This window comes from Anopheles marshallii, chromosome 3 (assembly GCF_943734725.1).
Source record: "Anopheles marshallii chromosome 3, idAnoMarsDA_429_01, whole genome shotgun sequence".
Classification (NCBI taxonomy): Eukaryota; Metazoa; Arthropoda; class Insecta; order Diptera; family Culicidae; genus Anopheles; species Anopheles marshallii.
The window spans coordinates 44,719,977-44,738,616 of NC_071327.1; the positions used below are offsets into that span (position 1 = coordinate 44,719,977).

Consider the following 18,640-nt stretch of genomic DNA (forward strand, 5'->3'; position numbering starts at 1 on the left):
TAAACTTTTAACATTGTGTGTGTTTACGTGTACATTAGCTCTTCGGTAAGAGTTGAATTTATTGTATGATGCATGTGGATCGCATTATAAGATACTCCCTTTACTCAGATCCTCGGAACGGGTGTGCACGAACGTCCCTTCCTTCCGCATACTAGATCACTTCCGCATGGTACCAATTTTAGTTCTCTTTGTGTAATTCGTTCAAGCTAATCGGTATTGCGCGCTGGTCAATATCACCTTAATGGCCGTACTTCTGAAACTCCCACTCTCTGTTATCGAGCGGGCACACCTGCCGGGTCTTCAGCCACCGGGAGATACAGTGGAAATGGAACGCATGATTACAGACACCCCAAGCCACCGTACATTCTTCACTGGTGGCCGATGCCTGATTCGCCTGGCACTCGATGCAAAGATCCATAATGTGATTTCGGCAGATCGCACAATTGTCCACAACAATGTCCCAAGCCCACAAGGCTACCGCATTCCACTTTTTGACCTCGAAACGCTTCCGCTCACCTCGGCTGCTGCTGGATGTTGGTGCCTCAAACTCTTCCTCGTCGATATCCATGTTGTTCGTCTTTCCTACCAAGTCGATCGAAAAAATGTGTGTATCAGAAACACTGATTTCTACTTTCCACAAGTCGACTAGTTTTCTTACAAAATGCTACCGACGAACAAAGGAATTTCACGGGAAAGGATCAAATGAACTTACCTTAGAAACCGCGATGGCGTATTTTTGCTGTGCTAAATGACAGTCATTGTGACAGTTGCTACGACGCTTGCCTTTTCCCATTTCGCCCGTTCCAATTTACTGCTGCAGCAACTTTTTCGCTCTCCACCTGTCATCGGACGAAAACAAACCAAAACATTCGGGTTGTAAACAAGGAGTTTCCGCAGCGTACGGAATAAAAAGCGCTCTCTTCCAACTATTCTACCAATACGCTATGGCCGTTAATATGTACGGGTAAGTTAAGCGCACAGATGCGTGAACAAAATGCAATTACACTGCACGTATGCGAGCTGAAACTGACATGCGATTTTATTTTACCATTAGTCCGATGCAAAACCACCCACCGCCCAATCCGAACCCGATAGATCTTATGGCCATCAAGGACATCTTCCCGGGGATGAAAAATATCAACGTGATTTTCATCATACTCGAGATTGGGCCAGTAACGCTAACGAAAGAGAATCGCGAAGTACGCACGTTTAAAGTGGCCGACCAGAGTGCCGCAATAAACGTATCCATTTGGGACGAGCCGGGTAAACAGCTATTGCCAGGCGATATTGTACGTCTGACCAAAGGATACGCAAACGTTTGGCGGCAATCGCTTACACTTTACTCTGGCAAAAACGGCGAGATAGTACGGTTAGGTGATTTTTGCTATACCTTCAACGAGATGGTGAACATGAGCGAACCGAACCCCAATCTGAGCGCTTCGTTAGCGCAACCCGTTCTCAATAACGGTTCGGGCGGTGGACCAAACGGTGGAAATAACAACAACGGCACTGGAAAGGCTATGGGAACACCTAAACCGGTTCCTAACACTAATCCATTACTTTCGGCTGGTAGTGGAGCACAGCCAAAGCCACATGCCGCTACGACACGCTACTCGGTAGCCGTGGCGGCAGCAGCAGCAGCTGCTTCGCCACCCAACATCATGAAACCAGCGCAGAAGAACTCCCCCCGAACTGGTCGTAACAGTCAAGCAAAAAGCACGGGTGTAAAAGGCGAACGTAGATAACAGTTAGCAGAGCCGTTTAGTGCAACACCTACTGTCAGCGATAGAATTATTTTACCTTCTAGCAATGTAATGTAATGCCACTGAGCACTGCTGCTAGGAATCCATTCTTTATCGGCCACTATACAGTCAAAGGCATAACATTCCTGTGTGGAAAATGTTTACGAACGTGCAAACATTAGCATTGGGTAACGTGTGGCAAAAATAAATCGAAATTAACGTTTCCTCTCTAATACTGGAGTAGTATTGCTGATTCGTTTTTGTAACGCACTTTATTTTCGCCCGGACTTTGCACCGAACCGCCCTGTAGTACGAGAGGTGCGTGAAATTCGCCCTTTAGCTTCATTCGCATTCTATTTGACAAATTCTTCAGACGAAACAAGCTGTTTCGAATACTTTCTTTCATAAACTCGCATTTTCGGGAAAGGTGAGTGTTTGTAATGGTTTTCATTATTTTTGGTGCACCTTCCACAATAAACAAAAGCATTCCGGTGCAATTTGTGAGAGGTTTTGCCCGAAAATAATTTCATAATTGCACTCGAGGGAAAAAGAAAAACAAAGCTGTGTCATTGCTGTCAAACTCAGTTATCCGGGTACGTATGTCAATAGACGAAGTCTACGCAGCTCGTTGTGCAAGTAAAAGGTGGTAGCGGTGGTGGCGCTTGCAAGTGTTATGTTGATGGAATCCGTGGCCTTCCGCAGGGTTTCGGATGTTCAGTTCCTCGGTGATTTTGTTCGTTCGTGTTGTAGATTGGATAATTTGTTGCGTGATTGTGTCATCAGCTTGGCGTTTTGAGACGCGTGTGTTCGAAACAGTGAAGCACACAACCACTATATATTATTATCCGGGCCCTTTGGTCCTCTCTGGAGCAGTGATTTGCTTTTGAATATGTTGTGCCATCTTCCGTTCGATACTGTGGAAAAGAATTCGTTAACGTGCGAGAAATACCGACCAAGCAAAACCTCGAGAACGTGTATCGGTAATCGTCTGCGTTGATAAGTTAAAGATAGCTTTGTAGAAAAATTCTAGCAAATGCTGAATACAAAGCCGGTGTACAGCGAGCAAATCAAGTGTCAAATCTCGGTGGATTATTGGAATTCCACTAACGTGGTGGAAAGTCGGTGGAGTAAGCGAATCGTGAACGAAATTGAATAGATCCGGAACCAGTGCCATGTGGTAGATGACTGAAACTGAGCAGACCGAGCAATAACGGGTGACCCGTAAGAATGCTGGATCGATCCGAACCGTACGAATATGGTAATGGAGCGGCACTAGGTACGAGGCCGACAGCAAATGTGTATTGTAGCAATCGTCATTCAAGGAACCAACATAAATCTCGACCAACAGCTACAGCAACACTTATTAGCGATAAGCAATACACGGCACAGAATCTCACAACCAATCGGGGAAGAAGCACGCCGCCAAACATCAGCCAACACTGATCCAGTACGGAAGTAACGTAAGCTGCTGCTGCAAGTTGCTGGACGTTAGCGGTAGTCGTCATGATAGCTTATCTGTCGAAAATGCGATCGTCGGGGTCGGAAATGGCCAGTGCCGACACTACGCAGTTTCTAAAACTATCCAGTGCCGTTTTTTACGGCCTGTCATCGTTCCTGATTACCGTAATCAATAAGACCGTACTGACCAGCTACCGATTTCCGTCGTTTCTCGTACTCAGCCTCGGTCAACTGACTGCCAGCATCGTCGTGCTATTTGTGGCCAAACGGTTGCAGCTGGTCAAATTTCCCGATTTTAGTCGAGATATACCTAGGCGAATATTCCCATTGCCACTAATCTATCTTGGCAACATGATGTTTGGGTTGGGTGGCACCCAAGCCTTGAGCCTACCGATGTTTGCCGCACTACGAAGGTTTTCTATTCTACTGACTATGCTGCTGGAGTTGCTAGTGCTCGGTATACGACCCACGCTTGCCGTGAAAGTAAGCGTATTTGCCATGGTCGGAGGTGCACTGATGGCCGCTCTGGACGACCTTTCCTTCAATCTGCAGGGCTACATGTACGTGATGATAACAAACACACTTACGGCAGCGAACGGAGTCTACATGAAGAAGAAGCTGGATACAGCGGACATGGGAAAGTACGGATTAATGTACTACAACTCCCTATTTATGATACTACCAGCATTGGTCGGAACCTGGCTAGCCGGTGACATCGATCGTGCATGGCAATATGAAGGATGGAACGATCCGTTCTTTGCCACCCAGTTTCTACTATCCTGCGTGATGGGTTTCATCTTGTCGTACAGTGTCATACTCTGCACGCAGCACAACTCGGCCCTTACAACCACTATCGTTGGGTGCCTGAAGAACATCAGCGTCACCTACATCGGCATGTTCATCGGGGGCGATTATGTGTTTTCTTTGCTTAATGCGCTGGGCATTAACATCAGCGTGGCCGGCAGCTTGCTGTATACGTACGTTACCTTTCGCAAGAAGCCGACCAGTTCCGGTGGTGGAGGAGATTCGGCTTCGTCGGATAAAAAGCTGCTTCTACCCTCAGCCGGAAGAATCGATAACGTGTGATGAGGGATGGTGTGTAGCAAATCGAACAAAACCAAAGGGGTCACGAATCAAAACCGGGGTGTATAGGACAGAATTGGTTAGTGCGATAGTAAGGGCGTATTTATTAGTAATTCCTTAGCCTGTCCACAACATGGGCATAGAGGCATCATTTTCAATTAAAGGGCATTGATTTCCAGGCTTCCAAGGCGGCCATTTGTGTGGTAAACCAGTGTACAGATGATCGATGTAATTTTAAGCGGTAATCACTCAAATCACCAACACATAAACAGCGGAAATCCACGTCGCGTCTCGTGGCAGTGATAAAACGTATAATTCTTGTTATAGCTTCGGTTCTGCTGGACTTCAGCGGAAAGAACGCAACAGCAGCATTACAATCTTCCATTGTATAGCTAGAACATAACCCCGGTGGTGAGTCATAACCTCGTACGAGTTGATATTAGAGAAATATTCATCGAACATGATATCGGGTACTGCATCGTTTTTAGTTTTGCTGTGTATTTTTAAGTTCAGATGTGTAAATGTATCGTGTAGGAGATTTTAGTGAAGCGGATGGAGCTACAATATACAACCACACAGCGATGGTCATTGTGTAACATAAACAAAACCGTTTTGTAATTGTGTTGTGCGTACATATATGAGAAAGAAAGCCCATCCATTGCATAGTAACCCTTGAAGTTGAGTAATCGGCGGGCATAGCAGAAGATTGTCACGATTATTAATCTTATCCGGAGGGAATTACATAAAACAATGATATCATCTGGCCCTATACTTTCGGATCAATTGGGTTCCATTTTCAGATTGCCATAATAATAATAATACAGCAATGTTCAAAGTTTAACCATAGGGTTGTAGTGATAACATAACTGTCGGCTTCAGTTTCTATCTCACGATCATGCGTACAGGTAAAGGTCAAATGATCGCATAATTCTATTCTTTTCTTTCTTTGTACTTTGACTCAGTATTCCTTCGAATGTTGCCCTTCAATTACTTAAATTTTAACCCCTCGCAACAAACATTCCAAACGTTACTTGACGCATGTAATGCAACTTATAAAAATATTAATAATAGGATGAGTAATTTTGTAAACTTAAACAGTTTGTTTGCTCGTTTCTCTCGTGTTTGCCATCATCGTCGAGCCATCACCACATCAGTGTTTATTAAGCTTGTTGAATTTTGTGGTCAGTCATTGTCCCAGGTAGGGATCATTCCAATTGATTGGGGAGTTATTGGTAAAATTTCCACACTGTTGGTCAAGCTTTTCAGTAATTTATTATTATTATAAGTTTAATGGAGAATGATGAACGGTAGTTTTTAATACTTTGGAATGTAGTTTTCCTCTAATAGCATTGTCTCAAGAAAATGAACTATGTTTTAGGCAATCCTATGTACAATTATTCAACAAGTAGGATGTTGAATAACTGTATTTAGTTTACATATTACCACCGTTTCTTTTTGAAATAAGAACACCCGAAACGTTTAAACGATTACATTTGCTTTGTCAACCTGAAACAGTTTTTACCTTTGAAACGAAAACAAATCTCTGCTGACCCCTGATTTGGCCCTTCAGGAAACCAGTTTTTCTGCCCCATGTGTTGAACAAATCGTATGTCCAAGTTGGAATAGATTTGCCTTTTCAGTTGCCATTTAATTATAAGCATTTTTATCATAAACTTTCATGCTGGTAGGACTTTTGCTTTGCTTTCTTTACTTTACTGTTGCTTTTAAACAGAAAGAAAGAATAATTTAATAATTTACATTCATTCGTTAGTGTTACACCATTTTTTGTCTTTTACATAATACTCATCCCCAATTACACCATTAGGGGCAAGGTCAGTTCCTCCAAGCCAGAACATTTTCCAGGGTCAAAATACAATCTGCTCTTCGGCCGGGTTAAACAATGGTGACCGTGACCTCGGCGGTAGGTTTGCAGGTTTATTGACATGCAGTTTATGATTCGTCGTCGTGAGTCGATGCTGTTTCATCCGCCGAGCATCTTCTGCCATCATATTTGTGCGATAGTGCACAATAACGCTGTAAGCATGAACATCACGTACACGTCTCTCATTGCCGGGGGATGTCGATGACGTCAAGTTCCCGCAGAGAGTCAAGGACTGGGAAGGTGAAGATCTTCTACCGTGTTGGTATTACAATGGCTCTGTATCTAATTCTTTGAACGATCGCATTGGTTGGCTACGTGTTTGCTGGTTAATTAGGTGGTTTGAAATTAAACCCGTATAAAACGAATCATTATGATAGCATAATTGGAGGGCCACATAGATTGTGGAAGTGTTTGCCATTTTATATTTCTCCTTGGCCTCAGCGAAACTTGAAATGACTTTACAGATAAAAAAAAACCATTTGGTGCACTTCATTTATCATACTTTTGGTTACGGCAATAAATGTGTTGTGTTAAATGAAATGGTAATTTTATTTTTATCGATTTAATTACTGGGTTAGGTTGGTACGTTTAATTATTATTTTAACCGTGTTTTAAATAAAGGCACAATGGACAATGGTACAGTGGTTGTAAAAATATTAGTTTCTTTCTGTAAAATACAACTACAAACAATATTTTTTTATTTTCAGCGTACTTAGAGTTGCGATATGTTTGTTCGAATAAGATTTCCGGTGCTTTCCGCTGGTAGGAAATGTGCATATCGTTGCCTAAGCACCACTTCCGCCAGAACCGAGGGAACTGCACCAATCAAGGTTTCCTTGAACGATGGAGAACAACACCAAGCAGCTCCGGAAATGGACGAATTTACTAAAGAATTCCACCGCAATCGAATCCAAGTTAGCGACATCCAAAGATTAATCTTGAGCGCCGGAAGTTCTGTCGCCGCTTTAATTGATCCACGAAGGTGTGCAGTAAAACTTGGTAAATACAAACATTGACCAAAACGGTATTTAAAATTATGTTATTTCTTTACAGGCACGATATGATTGCTTGTCTTGGCGAAACGACCGGTCGAAAGGCTCTGGAAAAGATGCTTTATTATATGCGGTCCACCGAGGAGGGGCAACAAATTCTTAGCGAGAAGCCTCGCATCAATACACGCACGGTGAACATGGGCGCGCTGAAAAAGTTCCCAGAAAATACGTTTGGTTATACGTACGTTAAATTTATGGAGGAAAATGTAAGCATCCGAGATTCTTTTGAAAACGACCTCTCGTCCCCTTTGCAAGCCGGATGCTAATGTGTGTGATCAACTTTGTTTTTGTTTCATAGAATATTACACCCGACTCACGAATGGAAGTTCGATTTCTGGACGATCCAGAGCTTGCCTACGTGATGACGCGATACAGAGAGACTCACGATATGGTACACGCTATCCTCGATATGCCCACCAATATGTTGGGCGAGGTAACGGTCAAATGGGTGGAAGCATTGAATACTGGACTACCGATGTGCTATGGGGGTGCCGTCTTTGGTGCTGTTCGACTGCGTCCCAAGTGAGAATGAAACTCCCGTTCTCAGCATGAATTCTTTTCAAATTGAGCTTTCGTTCTAGGCAAAGGCAAAACTATCTTCGCCAATATTTACCCTGGGCACTTCGGACGGGAAATCGCATCAAACCACTCATGACGGTGTACTGGGAAAAGCGATGGGATCAAGATGTTAATGAGCTACGCAAAGAGTTGTATATTGAACTGATGAATAAAAAATAAAGTAAGGTGCCATCTATACTGTATAGATTATAGATTTTTGTTAACACAATTACACTTGCGCTTGTCTTTAATTTATCTTTATAGGTTTGTAATCCTACCGGTGCTATATGTACATTAGAATTTCAGTTCGTATTTGTTTGGTTTTAAGTTTTTCGACTGCTTCGAAGCATCCCGCTGTTCCAATCCTGTCGTTGTGCGTCCGATCAGAAGCTCCAACAAGTGGCGATTGCACATCTCGGGGAGAGAAATATTGAGATCGATGGCGTTTTGCATAATTTCCGAACATCCTCTCAAGTTTTTGCGCCAATCTGGATAAGTTAATGATAGAATAAATTGATAGAATATGATAGATTTTTATGGCTTCACTTACACTGATATTCAAACAGCCTGATCAGCATAGATTTACATTCCGCTTTCATGTCATGCTTCAGAAACAGTTCAATTAGTTGGTAAACTTTCTCCACATTGTTGTTGTACAACAGTTTATAACAAAGATTTGTAGTCCTGCAGAATAGATTACTGTAACTATTGTCGTAACATTCATAGAGCTATCTACATACCTTCTGCTGACAGCTTCTCTTAGGGCACCGTGCCTATCGAACAACGCTTTGGCTGCCTCTTGATCACTGTGCCAGGAACTCAAGAAACTCTTTTCCCACACGTAACAGATGGGAAAATCGTGGCCCAGTTCTATTAAACAAAATTCGCAAAAGTTTATTACCGCAAGCAAAACGGCTTCACTCTTTCTGCCAATCGTCTCATCGATCATTTCCAGCAGCATATGATCGACGGTTAGCAACTGTTCCTCGTTACAGTCGACCATTATGATACGAAAAATTTCCAGGGATTTCAGTGTATTTCCCAGCTTCCATTGACATAGTGCTTTATAGTGTTCGAATCTGCCGATTGCCGTGCTGTTCTGCTCTGGATGATATTGCAAGTAGAGTACGGCCAACTGTTCTATCGATTCCATTTGTGTTTGGAGCGTCAAATATTTAAGTGTGGCGTTAAATACCGGCAGAGAGGGTAATTTTTCGTACTCCAATATTTGTAATAGTAAACGTTTTACGTCCTCCGCATTCTGTTCATTCAATGCCGTTCCGAGTAGGTGATCCACCTGGGACACTTCCATCTGGCTGATGTTAACGACTAGTGGATTATTCGTCAGTTCATTGTACAGCTCACTGAGCCGAAACGTGGAGCGTAACATTGTGTCCGTAGGAATGCGTGCACTAGTTGCCACATCATAATCGGAGATTTGTGATTTCATTTTACCATTGCGTTGTCGACTGTTTAGCACTTTCCACTTTAGCTTTTTGTTTTCCATCAGCTCACTGATAAAGGAATCGACCGCACTGATGTTGGTGCTTTTCCGTTGATAGCTGACTAGCCAAGACAGAATCCATACGTTAGGAACCATAGAACGGAACGAAGGTCCGTGACGGGTTGCCAATAGTAATGCTGCCATGTCAATGCTGCGGATATTTGCTTTCTTGTCTCGAGTAAACACTTAAAACGGCGTAATTCTTCCTACGGGCCCATTATTACGCAGACGACGGAGCAGGTTTGTTATTTACCTGTAGTGCCCAAACAGAAGAAATCAGCTGACAATAATTGTTGTGACAGCTTCGCGCGGTCATATTGCAAAAAAAAAAATGCTGATTGTGCAAAATAGAACGGAAACGCTTCGGATTTCAAAAGTCGACATTACAACGAAAAGGTCGTTAAGCATTTGCGATACGCACTGCGATTTGTTTTTTTTTTTCTGAAGCGATGGTTTCTTATAAGTTTAATCAAGCTACGACCGATGATAAACTTGGTATTTAGATATTTAGATCGATTAGATCGGTCTTCACATGACAGGACCGGTCCAAAATCCCATCCGGACCAAATCTCCGTACGCAGGACTGACTATTCCGCTACGGGTAAATAAAATCAAAGAAAGCCACAAATGGCATGCCTAGTCCACTAGAGGTTGTTGTGCCGATAAAGAAGGAGCATTAACGCTTTTGTTCAAAAATAAATTGGTATGAAAAGATAACATGTATAGCCATTTCCTAAAAATATCAATTAACAATGTGCTTCATGACGTTAAAAAACGAATCGATCTCTGAATATTAAATATAAAAGATATTCTAAAGATAAATGAAACTACGCGAAAATTCGAGTTACGTGAATTTCTCTGGCACACATTTCTCTATTCATGTCCCTAGAGTTATGTAAGCTAATATACAAACTTTATAATTCACCATTTTTTAAACATGGTGATCAGTTAATTAAACGGTTGTATGTGAATTCAATACAATTTAATGCCGATTTTAATTAAAGTCTGTAATAAATAAGCTTTAATACATTAAATGAAGAAAAAGAATCACAAATGAACCAAATTTTAAATTTAACTAGGCAATCTATACTTGTAATGTTCAAATCGACGAAAAGACGGCTACGATCTTAAAGCGTTTTTGTCGCTTGGGCCGGCTTCGCCCCACAACCGAAATGTCGGAGCGGATGCATTCATTTCGTTTCGACTGAGAACTACCGCTCCGACTCTTGCGTTGAAAATTGTCACTTTATCGATTTCGTGAATGTCGCGTCCCATTTCGCTAGTGACGGAGAAAAGAAAGATTATCGTAATTGTACGCAGTTCTCCGCCGTCTGGTTCCTGTTAGCTGTACTCTGAGACACTACGCTTCCGGTAGAACAAACGCAAATAGAACGAAACCATCAGCTAACGACGTGTTTGCACAGAAATTGCGTTCAGCACCCACTGACAGCGCACGGAAGCCTTTCGTAGTTGCTCACTGTCAAATTGCTCGTTCGTTTGCCTAGGAGGCGTACCAGGCCGGGGTTGCCACAGTTGGAGAAAGATAGTTTGCGGATAGAAGAAAAATCTGGAAACTTATTTCCGATCGGCATACGTACACGTGCGCATACTTGGGCAAAAGTATTTCTTGTGTGTGTATTAGCTGCCGACGAGGCCTTTGTGTGAACGTACGTAAAGAAGGGAAGTTAAACAAATATGGCTGCTCTGCCCCGTAGAATAATCAAAGAAACGCAGCGTCTGATGCAGGAACCCGTCCCCGGTATCAGTGCCATACCGGACGAACAGAATGCCCGTTACTTTCACGTAATCGTGTTCGGCCCGGAGGATTCACCGTTCGAGGGTGGTCTGTTCAAGCTAGAGCTGTTCCTGCCCGAGGATTATCCGATGTCGGCACCAAAGGTGCGTTTCATAACAAAAATCTATCATCCAAACATCGATCGTCTCGGACGAATCTGTCTAGACATTCTTAAGGATAAGTGGAGCCCAGCGCTGCAGATTCGTACCGTGCTGTTGTCGATCCAAGCACTGCTGAGCGCACCGAACCCAGACGATCCGTTGGCGAACGATGTGGCCGAGCTGTGGAAAGTGAATGAAGCGGAAGCGATTCGAAACGCCAAGGAGTGGACGCAACGGTACGCGAACGTCGACAACTAGATTCTGATTAACCAATTTCCTTAAACTACACACAATAACTTTTTTTAAAAAAGAAAACCATTGTAACGAAAACAGCGATAGTAACACATGCGGCAAGTAAGCAGCCTCAGCATCAGCAGCAGCACCAGCTCCAGTATCCTCCTTCCTTCAATAACTTAAGCGGAGAAAATCGCCTGTACAGGAGAAACAAACGCGTGCGCGTGTGTGTGTGTATGTGAATGTGCGTTAGTGTGTGCGTGTGTCTACAGGAATTTCTACAAATTGAACATCATCATCCAAGCAGGCAACTGTCAAAAATCTTTAGCGCGAAAATTTGCAAACAATAGAAGGGAGAATACATGCAGCATCCCCAGCTGTAATATGAGGATGATGATGATGAAGTGCGTTGAAAACACGGTGATAGGCATCGAAATTGTGGAATCAAGCAGTCATGCTTCTAAATTGTACGAGCTTGTTTTCATGCCCAATAGTAGTGTGTGTCCATGGTTCCAAAGAGAACTACCACCCCTTTCGGAGCTTCAGCAGTCATAATAAAAACAGCCAAACAAATCAAACCATGTCCGCTACTCTCGATGAGAAGTCTCGCATATGAGCGAAACAATGGCAACAACAACAGCACGGAAGCGTGAGGAAATGGTGTACCATCAGGTAAATGCATTAATCGATTCTATCGATGTTTGTTTCTTTCATTGCCATGGACATAAATATGGGGATCCCTTGTGACGAGGAGAGAGAGAGCGAGTACATTACGCTTCGTTCGGTTCTGGCCTTGTCCAACTAACAACAAAGAACAAAAAATGTTTTCTCGAACTTTCGAACTGACAATATTCATGTTCTGATGTAATATTGACGGTATTTTGTATTTTTACATCCTTTTTTATCATTAGTAACCATAGCATAGACTTTTGTGTGGGCGATTTTCCACTGCTTTATTATTTTCCACGACGTTACTGTTAGTAGGCGCATTAGTTTCTTCGTTTGTGCAATCCAATTAAACATTGAACCTTGTCGTATAGCGCGCCTTGATGGATATATGGTTCATCAGCATGAAATAACGATCGCTGGAGCAATCGAAGGCTTCCTCGCATTGAAAAGAGAAGACTTATGAAGTTGAGGCCTAGAATAGAATGATTTTAAAAGGCACAATGAAACAACAAAGCGAAGAGACTGAAAGCTCCGAACAAAGCACCGAACAAATGTAACTTACACAAAGCAATTATCAGTTGATGCTGGAACAGAATACATGATACACACACATTTACAACAAACAGTTGTGAGATTGAGATGGTCAACCACAATAGCGCATTATTACAATAAATGTTGTCTTCTATTTATTTTTAGATCAATTACTACAGCAACACAAAATGGAAACAAATGGAAGATAGTGCGCGATGCCCATACATTCTCAAACTTGGAAGATCAGAATTATCTTGCTGCTAATCAGGTGAGAGCGGTGGGATGCAACCATTTATCAGGAACGGTACAAGCAGTTTGGACATTCGCTAGCTGTCTGGCGCCTAGCTATCAATAAAATTACTATTGAAATTGATCAAAAATCTCTTCATAATTTAAATGCCTCGAGCCCCGTTCAAAGAGTAAAGCGAACATTCAAATTGACTCGGGTTACATAAATTAAGTCTTTGCTTTGTTTTGTTAGATTAGGATGTATCCAACGTGTACGTTCATATCATATTATCCATTGTACTGTTTATTTGATAGAAGGTGAACACAAGATTAAAGATCGGTGAATTTGTGCCCGAGCCGCAGACAAAGAACAGCATTATTGCTCTAAAATAATTGAAAATTAGGAAGAAAGAGCAAGAGACATTTAGTGTGGAATTTTTTTTTTCGTTTATTATTTTACTTTTGTACAAAATCGCCTCCAGAGTCTAGTGGTAAACACTTCTATCTTTCATTAACAATAACGTAATTTGATATTTATGTTCACCAAAACCTTAGGGACACGATTATCTATCATGCAAAACGAAATCCAAAATCAGAATTGGATGCAGGATTGTAACCTGATTCGTTCGAAATGTTACTTTACCTTTTCAACTCACCTTACCTCGTACAATGAGAAGAAAGTACAACGGTTTAGGAGCAATTATGAAATCGAGGGCGAAAGATGAAACAAAATAAAGCACCTACTTTAAGCTCTATTTCTTACAATCTGTGCTACAAGTAGTATAACTTCATTCAACGGGGGCAAAGACTATAGCAATTAATAATACTGCATGCGTAGGTTTTGAAGAAATTCGTAACGTTACTACTATTTACTAAAGCTCGAGCCTTTCAGCAGATTGTCTACTTTTTCGATTGAAATAGTTTCCAAGGATTGTCCTTTTGCTCTACCACTCATCCTCGGTACGTTCAGGTCTTAGTATCGTTTCTCTTGAATTGTTTATGAAGTATCGTTTATTGCAATTATTTTTTTGCAAATACCGCAACAACAACCAACAAAAAACACAATTTGGACAAACTCACAAAATAGATTAGATAACGAGGAAGATGGCGGTAGATAATGTGAAAGTAATCCAAAAGACACCAGAGGAATGAAACGGAAGAGGAAAAAATAAACCAAAAGTGCTGCCTGAGAGAAATATAGTAAATTCTACAGCAATTCGCCGACGCATGCTATGCCGAACGTATGAAAATCTGGACCGGTTACACAAGCACCAAAACGGCCACACGGTAAAGAGCACAGATACACTTTACAACTCGATTCTTGAATAGCTGCTAAAAAGCAAGATAAAAAAAACGCATACACTTACTACAACTCACAATGCATGCAACTCTTTCGTGGAAAGAGTTTCAAATGGAATTTAAAATATCTTTGTAAAAGGAACCCGAATGCACTGTAATGACGCGGCAAACATAAGTTTTGCGTCTCTGAAAGGGAAAGAGCATGGATCATGGAGAAATACGCGAACTGGTAAACTAATATGCGAGATGCGCAAAAAATACAGAAAAAACACACATGTGTGCTACACCTATGATATATGAGGAAAGTTATTACAATGATGGCCACCAGGAAACGCATTCAACTCGCAAAACTCTTTCCCAACACAAAAACAACATGAAAAGAAAATGAAATGAAAAAAACATAAAAAAACATGCAAACACTCTATGGAAACAGTTGTAAATTAGAATGAGGATTATAAATAATTGAGCGAAAAACTAAAATCGATTGTGTGTTGTGTATTGAACGGGTTCAATACAATATAGAATATATTGAGAAAACAATGGCTCTCACACCATCCTTATGGCCAAATTAATCAGCATTTGCAAGGTCTCACCGATTTCAACGAAGTACGAATGGGGTACTTCATATCTAGGAATATACTGGTGTCCTCTGACCTGTTCACCATCTCCTTCTACGGCGCCTTAGCTATACTACCGTTGAACATTCGTCTCCTTTTTGTTGAGAACGCGTAATTATTTTGTGCGATTTGCTGTTCTGCAGATCACGCTGTTCTATTGGATTCGTAGTTCTGTTCAATTACTGAGGCAATGTGCGAAGCACCCCGACGATCAGGATCTTTATGGTTCTATGCTATCCTAGAGTTCGTTAACCCAATACGCGAGCTCCGTGATCATTTCTGCATGAAGCGGTTTTGCTGCTTCAAGCGGCTTAAATAATTTATTTGTGATGGTATAGCACCCCGCAAAATTAACCCATTTTCCCGTCATCCACTACACTGATCGGGAAAAAACAGTCATAAAACGTTACACGTGCATTGCCCATCGGTCCTAGTCTCCGCAGGTAGGAGGAGCACAAATAAAAACAGCTGGTTTTTTTCATTTTTAGTTGCAATTATTTGGGAATATTTGACATTCAATTAAAACACTCAAGGTAAGTCGTTTAACAACAATCTAAAGTATTTACATAGTATATATATATCTGCTATTGTTTCGTTTATGAGAAGTTTTCTCCAACTGCCGAAGATGATGACTTGGTACAGATTGTTTGTAGTTAGTTTGCTGTTAGTTCTCGATTGGAGAGCAGAAACTCACGCACGTTGATTATTGGTGGAGTCGATGCTAAGGATGGTAGCGTGTCGTATCTGGTTGCTTTGACACGCAATGGCAATTTTAATTGTGGTGGTTCCATTGTGGACGATCGTTGGATACTGATCGCAGCACACGGTGTTGTTAGGTATGCTGTAGCATCAATGATTCAAATGCCTTAAATTTAAAAAAATAATATCTTAATGATTTAGTTAGAGTGTTCCGCTGAAAAATATTGGTATACTCGCCGGAACAAATGATTTATATAAAGGTGGTAAGCGTTACGCTGTCGAACGTGTTATACCATTCGAAAAGTAAGTTGCTTGAAAGTAGCACCGTTTTGAACACGTCTAACGAAGCTAATTTTAACATTTTTGCCGCAGATCTCTCCAAACAAAGATTGGGGATATTGCGCTAGTTCGGCTAAACACCTCTCTACCGTACTGGAACTATATCACTGAGGAATACTAATACTAATGAGCCGATCGTCGAACTTTATGACCATTGTTTGCCACGATACAATTGATTAATCCTGTTCTAATCCAATCAATAAACTGTTAATTTCTTCTTTTAAGTAATCATAAATCCAATATTTTTAATTTTTCGATGCCAATCAAAGATAAATATTTGTTTGTTGAACGGCAAATGGGAGAGTCTGTTCCCTTTCCACAGTTGCCGGTTAAATTCAAATGAGCCGATTAATATGTTTGGCTCTATTTGAATCCTTAACATGCATTGTCTCTTCACAAAGACACTTTCCAAAGAAGATTTTCCATGGTTCAGTCAGATCCACAGCATCGTAATCTGGCTTGACGTCAAGAGTGGCCTGTAAATTTGGTGCTTACACGTACATGGAGGGTCAGAAAAGCTGATGGTTGATTTTTCTCCTACAAAATAAGCTTTCCAAACCAAATTTCTAATACGGAACGGAAAGAATCGTTAACATGAAAGAGGAGATGAGGACTGATTACCTCTTATCGTTTGTATGAATTTTCTTTATGCAGTGTGAGTAAAATTACTTACATATTCCCACCAGCTGTAAAACTTGCTATTTTATACCAAGTGAGATAGTGCATCGATTAGTATCACCTTCAGCTAATCTTGGTTGCTATTAGCCGGCCATCTACTGAGCTAGACGTTAGTGATTTCATGCGCGGTAGTACTTATCGGTTTACGGTTGTTATTGAACAATTCCTTCCACTTTTTGTGAGACATGCGACTGATAGTTGACGATGACGTGTAACTGGCCGTTAAACGACACCGTAGCTTATCATCTACGAAAATTTTGAACGTTACTTTGCTTACTTACTTACTTATTCCGTGTTACAATGACTGCCTGCTGAAGGAGACATCTAAACCGCTCACGGTCGATCGACGTCGCCTGCCAATTTATTATCCCGGCAGACGCATCAACGCCATTACTTCATCTCAATCTGGGTCACTCCTCTGTTCTCCGCTAAAAGATGTTAGACCTAGAGCACTTTACAGGTTGTAAACACAAATGGGTCCAAAAATCCTTTTGACCATCCAAGAGACCAAATGTATCAGAGGCGTATGTGTGTAGCATTGTAACCCCATGTAAGTCCTATACAGTCGCTTCTGTCAGTTGATCTGCCGTAGTGAATAGGCGAAAGAACATCATCAGAACTTACCAGGATATGCAGCTATCCAAAATAGCGGTAATCACAAAAAAGTAACAAATGCTCTCGGGTAATGGTGGGTGGGATCAACTAGAAGTAGTTTACTATGAGTTTCTCACATAACGCTTATTTACGCCATCGCCTACTTATACAGAGAGACTACTCAACCTCTGTCGGTGACATTGTTATTTTATTACATTCACCGTTACGTGTACTGAATGGTTTGATGTTTCTTATTTATTTTTTATCTTGTGTTCCGGTCCTGCTTAGAAAAGATTAAGGTTCCTCCTACCTGTTGTAAAGTGTGTCGAAAGAATATGTTAGTGAGATAAAACAAATGGTATATATATTCGTTACATTTCTTTTGAAAAAGGTCAGTGTGGATCACAGCTTCGTCGTGAAAAGAAATTTAGTTCTGCGTGATTTAAACAGAAAGATGATGCATACACGTCTCATTACGGTGTTTTTACTAACTTATAGTTGTAGTAGAATCATTAGCAGTTCTTCGTACGCTGCCGAGTATATTATCGGAGGCATGGACGCCAAGGAAGGTGCCGTACCTTATCAGGTTTCGTTGCAGCTGCAAGGCAAACATTTTTGCGGTGGATCGATCGTAGGCGATCGTTGGATACTGACTGCTGCCCATTGTGTAGTGGGGTGAGCAAATGGGCAAGGTCTCAATGTAACATAACCCCGTAACCAAGCGTTTGTTATTCTCGTCCCAATTAGTGTAAATCTGAACGAGACGAGAGTTGTCGTTGGAACTAACAATTGGAAGAAGGGAGGCATCGCGTACGCGGTAGATCGTAGCTTTCCTTACAACAAGTAAGAAAACGATGTGCATTTAAAGTTTGCGATTTGTCTTTTCAATTGATCGTATTCTCTTTGAAGTTTGTCGCTGAATTCTTTCTACATGAAGGACGATATCATATTGCTGCGGTTGGCATTCCCACTGAAGTTGAACAACCGCGTACGACAAATTGCATACACGGCGGAAATAGTACCCGATAATGCTACCCTCACAGTCACCGGATGGGGACGGATAAATAAAGTACAAAGACCCAAAATGCTGCAAACTCTCGATGTACGCCACATCACACTGAATCGTTGCCGAGACATTATTGATAAATCGAAATTCTTATCGCCGTATAACATTAAGCTCTTTGAAAACGTAATGTGCACTTTCAAAAAAAGAGGCCAAGGAACGTGTAATGTAAGTTCTTCTTAACTTGTGTACATACTTTTGAGGCATGTTTATCTATTCGTCTGCATTTATTTGTTCCTAACAGGGTGATTCTGGCAGTCCGGTAACATGGAAGGGAAAACAAGTCGCCATAGTTAAAGCAAAGCTGACGGATGAATGCGGTGTGGGATTACCTGATATTCAGACACGCATTTCCTTCTATCATGACTGGCTACAGAAGACTATTGCCTCCAACAGCGATTAAAGGGCACGGAGTTTAAGAACTGTTTGTTAGTTATATGTCTTAATATATATCATGGAATTACATAACATTTCGTTAATAACGTTGAGAACCTGTTTTCATCAGAAGTTATGG

General features: G+C 41.4%; 7 protein-coding genes across 7 annotated transcripts; 5 read left to right on the forward strand and 2 right to left on the reverse strand.

The window, feature by feature from the left end:
- Positions 1 to 226: 226 nt before the first annotated feature.
- LOC128711158 (RING-box protein 1A) lies at positions 227 to 569 on the reverse strand. Its single transcript, XM_053806023.1, has one exon. The coding sequence runs from the start codon at positions 566 to 568 to the stop codon at positions 239 to 241; it is 330 nt and encodes a 109-aa protein (XP_053661998.1). The 5' UTR covers position 569; the 3' UTR covers positions 227 to 238.
- A 375-nt stretch (positions 570 to 944) lies between these two features.
- LOC128714194 (SOSS complex subunit B homolog) lies at positions 945 to 1,745 on the forward strand. Its single transcript, XM_053809070.1, has 2 exons — positions 945 to 964; positions 1,055 to 1,745. The coding sequence occupies exons 1-2, from the start codon at positions 945 to 947 to the stop codon at positions 1,743 to 1,745; spliced, it is 711 nt and encodes a 236-aa protein (XP_053665045.1).
- A 1,542-nt stretch (positions 1,746 to 3,287) lies between these two features.
- On the forward strand, positions 3,288 to 4,286 carry LOC128712668 (UDP-sugar transporter UST74c). The gene has a single exon (XM_053807555.1). The coding sequence runs from the start codon at positions 3,288 to 3,290 to the stop codon at positions 4,284 to 4,286; it is 999 nt and encodes a 332-aa protein (XP_053663530.1).
- Positions 4,287 to 6,226: 1,940 nt separating this feature from the next.
- LOC128712669 (ubiquinone biosynthesis protein COQ4 homolog, mitochondrial) lies at positions 6,227 to 7,955 on the forward strand. Its single transcript, XM_053807557.1, has 5 exons — positions 6,227 to 6,336; positions 6,971 to 7,147; positions 7,219 to 7,423; positions 7,516 to 7,739; positions 7,799 to 7,955. The coding sequence occupies exons 1-5, from the start codon at positions 6,227 to 6,229 to the stop codon at positions 7,953 to 7,955; spliced, it is 873 nt and encodes a 290-aa protein (XP_053663532.1).
- Positions 7,956 to 8,069: 114 nt separating this feature from the next.
- Positions 8,070 to 9,423, reverse strand: LOC128714768 (uncharacterized). Its single transcript, XM_053809649.1, has 3 exons — positions 8,516 to 9,423; positions 8,326 to 8,459; positions 8,070 to 8,263 (listed from the first exon to the last, which is right to left on the reverse strand). Exons 1-3 carry the CDS (start codon positions 9,421 to 9,423, stop codon positions 8,070 to 8,072), a joined length of 1,236 nt encoding a protein of 411 aa, XP_053665624.1.
- A 1,539-nt stretch (positions 9,424 to 10,962) lies between these two features.
- Positions 10,963 to 11,458, forward strand: LOC128711393 (ubiquitin-conjugating enzyme E2 N). Its single transcript, XM_053806262.1, has one exon. The coding sequence runs from the start codon at positions 10,975 to 10,977 to the stop codon at positions 11,431 to 11,433; it is 459 nt and encodes a 152-aa protein (XP_053662237.1). The 5' UTR covers positions 10,963 to 10,974; the 3' UTR covers positions 11,434 to 11,458.
- A 575-nt stretch (positions 11,459 to 12,033) lies between these two features.
- Positions 12,034 to 18,529, forward strand: LOC128712670 (chymotrypsin-2-like). The gene is made up of 6 exons (XM_053807558.1): positions 12,034 to 12,081; positions 14,713 to 14,864; positions 17,562 to 17,738; positions 17,811 to 17,906; positions 17,973 to 18,294; positions 18,371 to 18,529. Exons 1-6 carry the CDS (start codon positions 12,034 to 12,036, stop codon positions 18,527 to 18,529), a joined length of 954 nt encoding a protein of 317 aa, XP_053663533.1.
- The last annotated feature ends 111 nt before the right edge of the window (positions 18,530 to 18,640 follow it).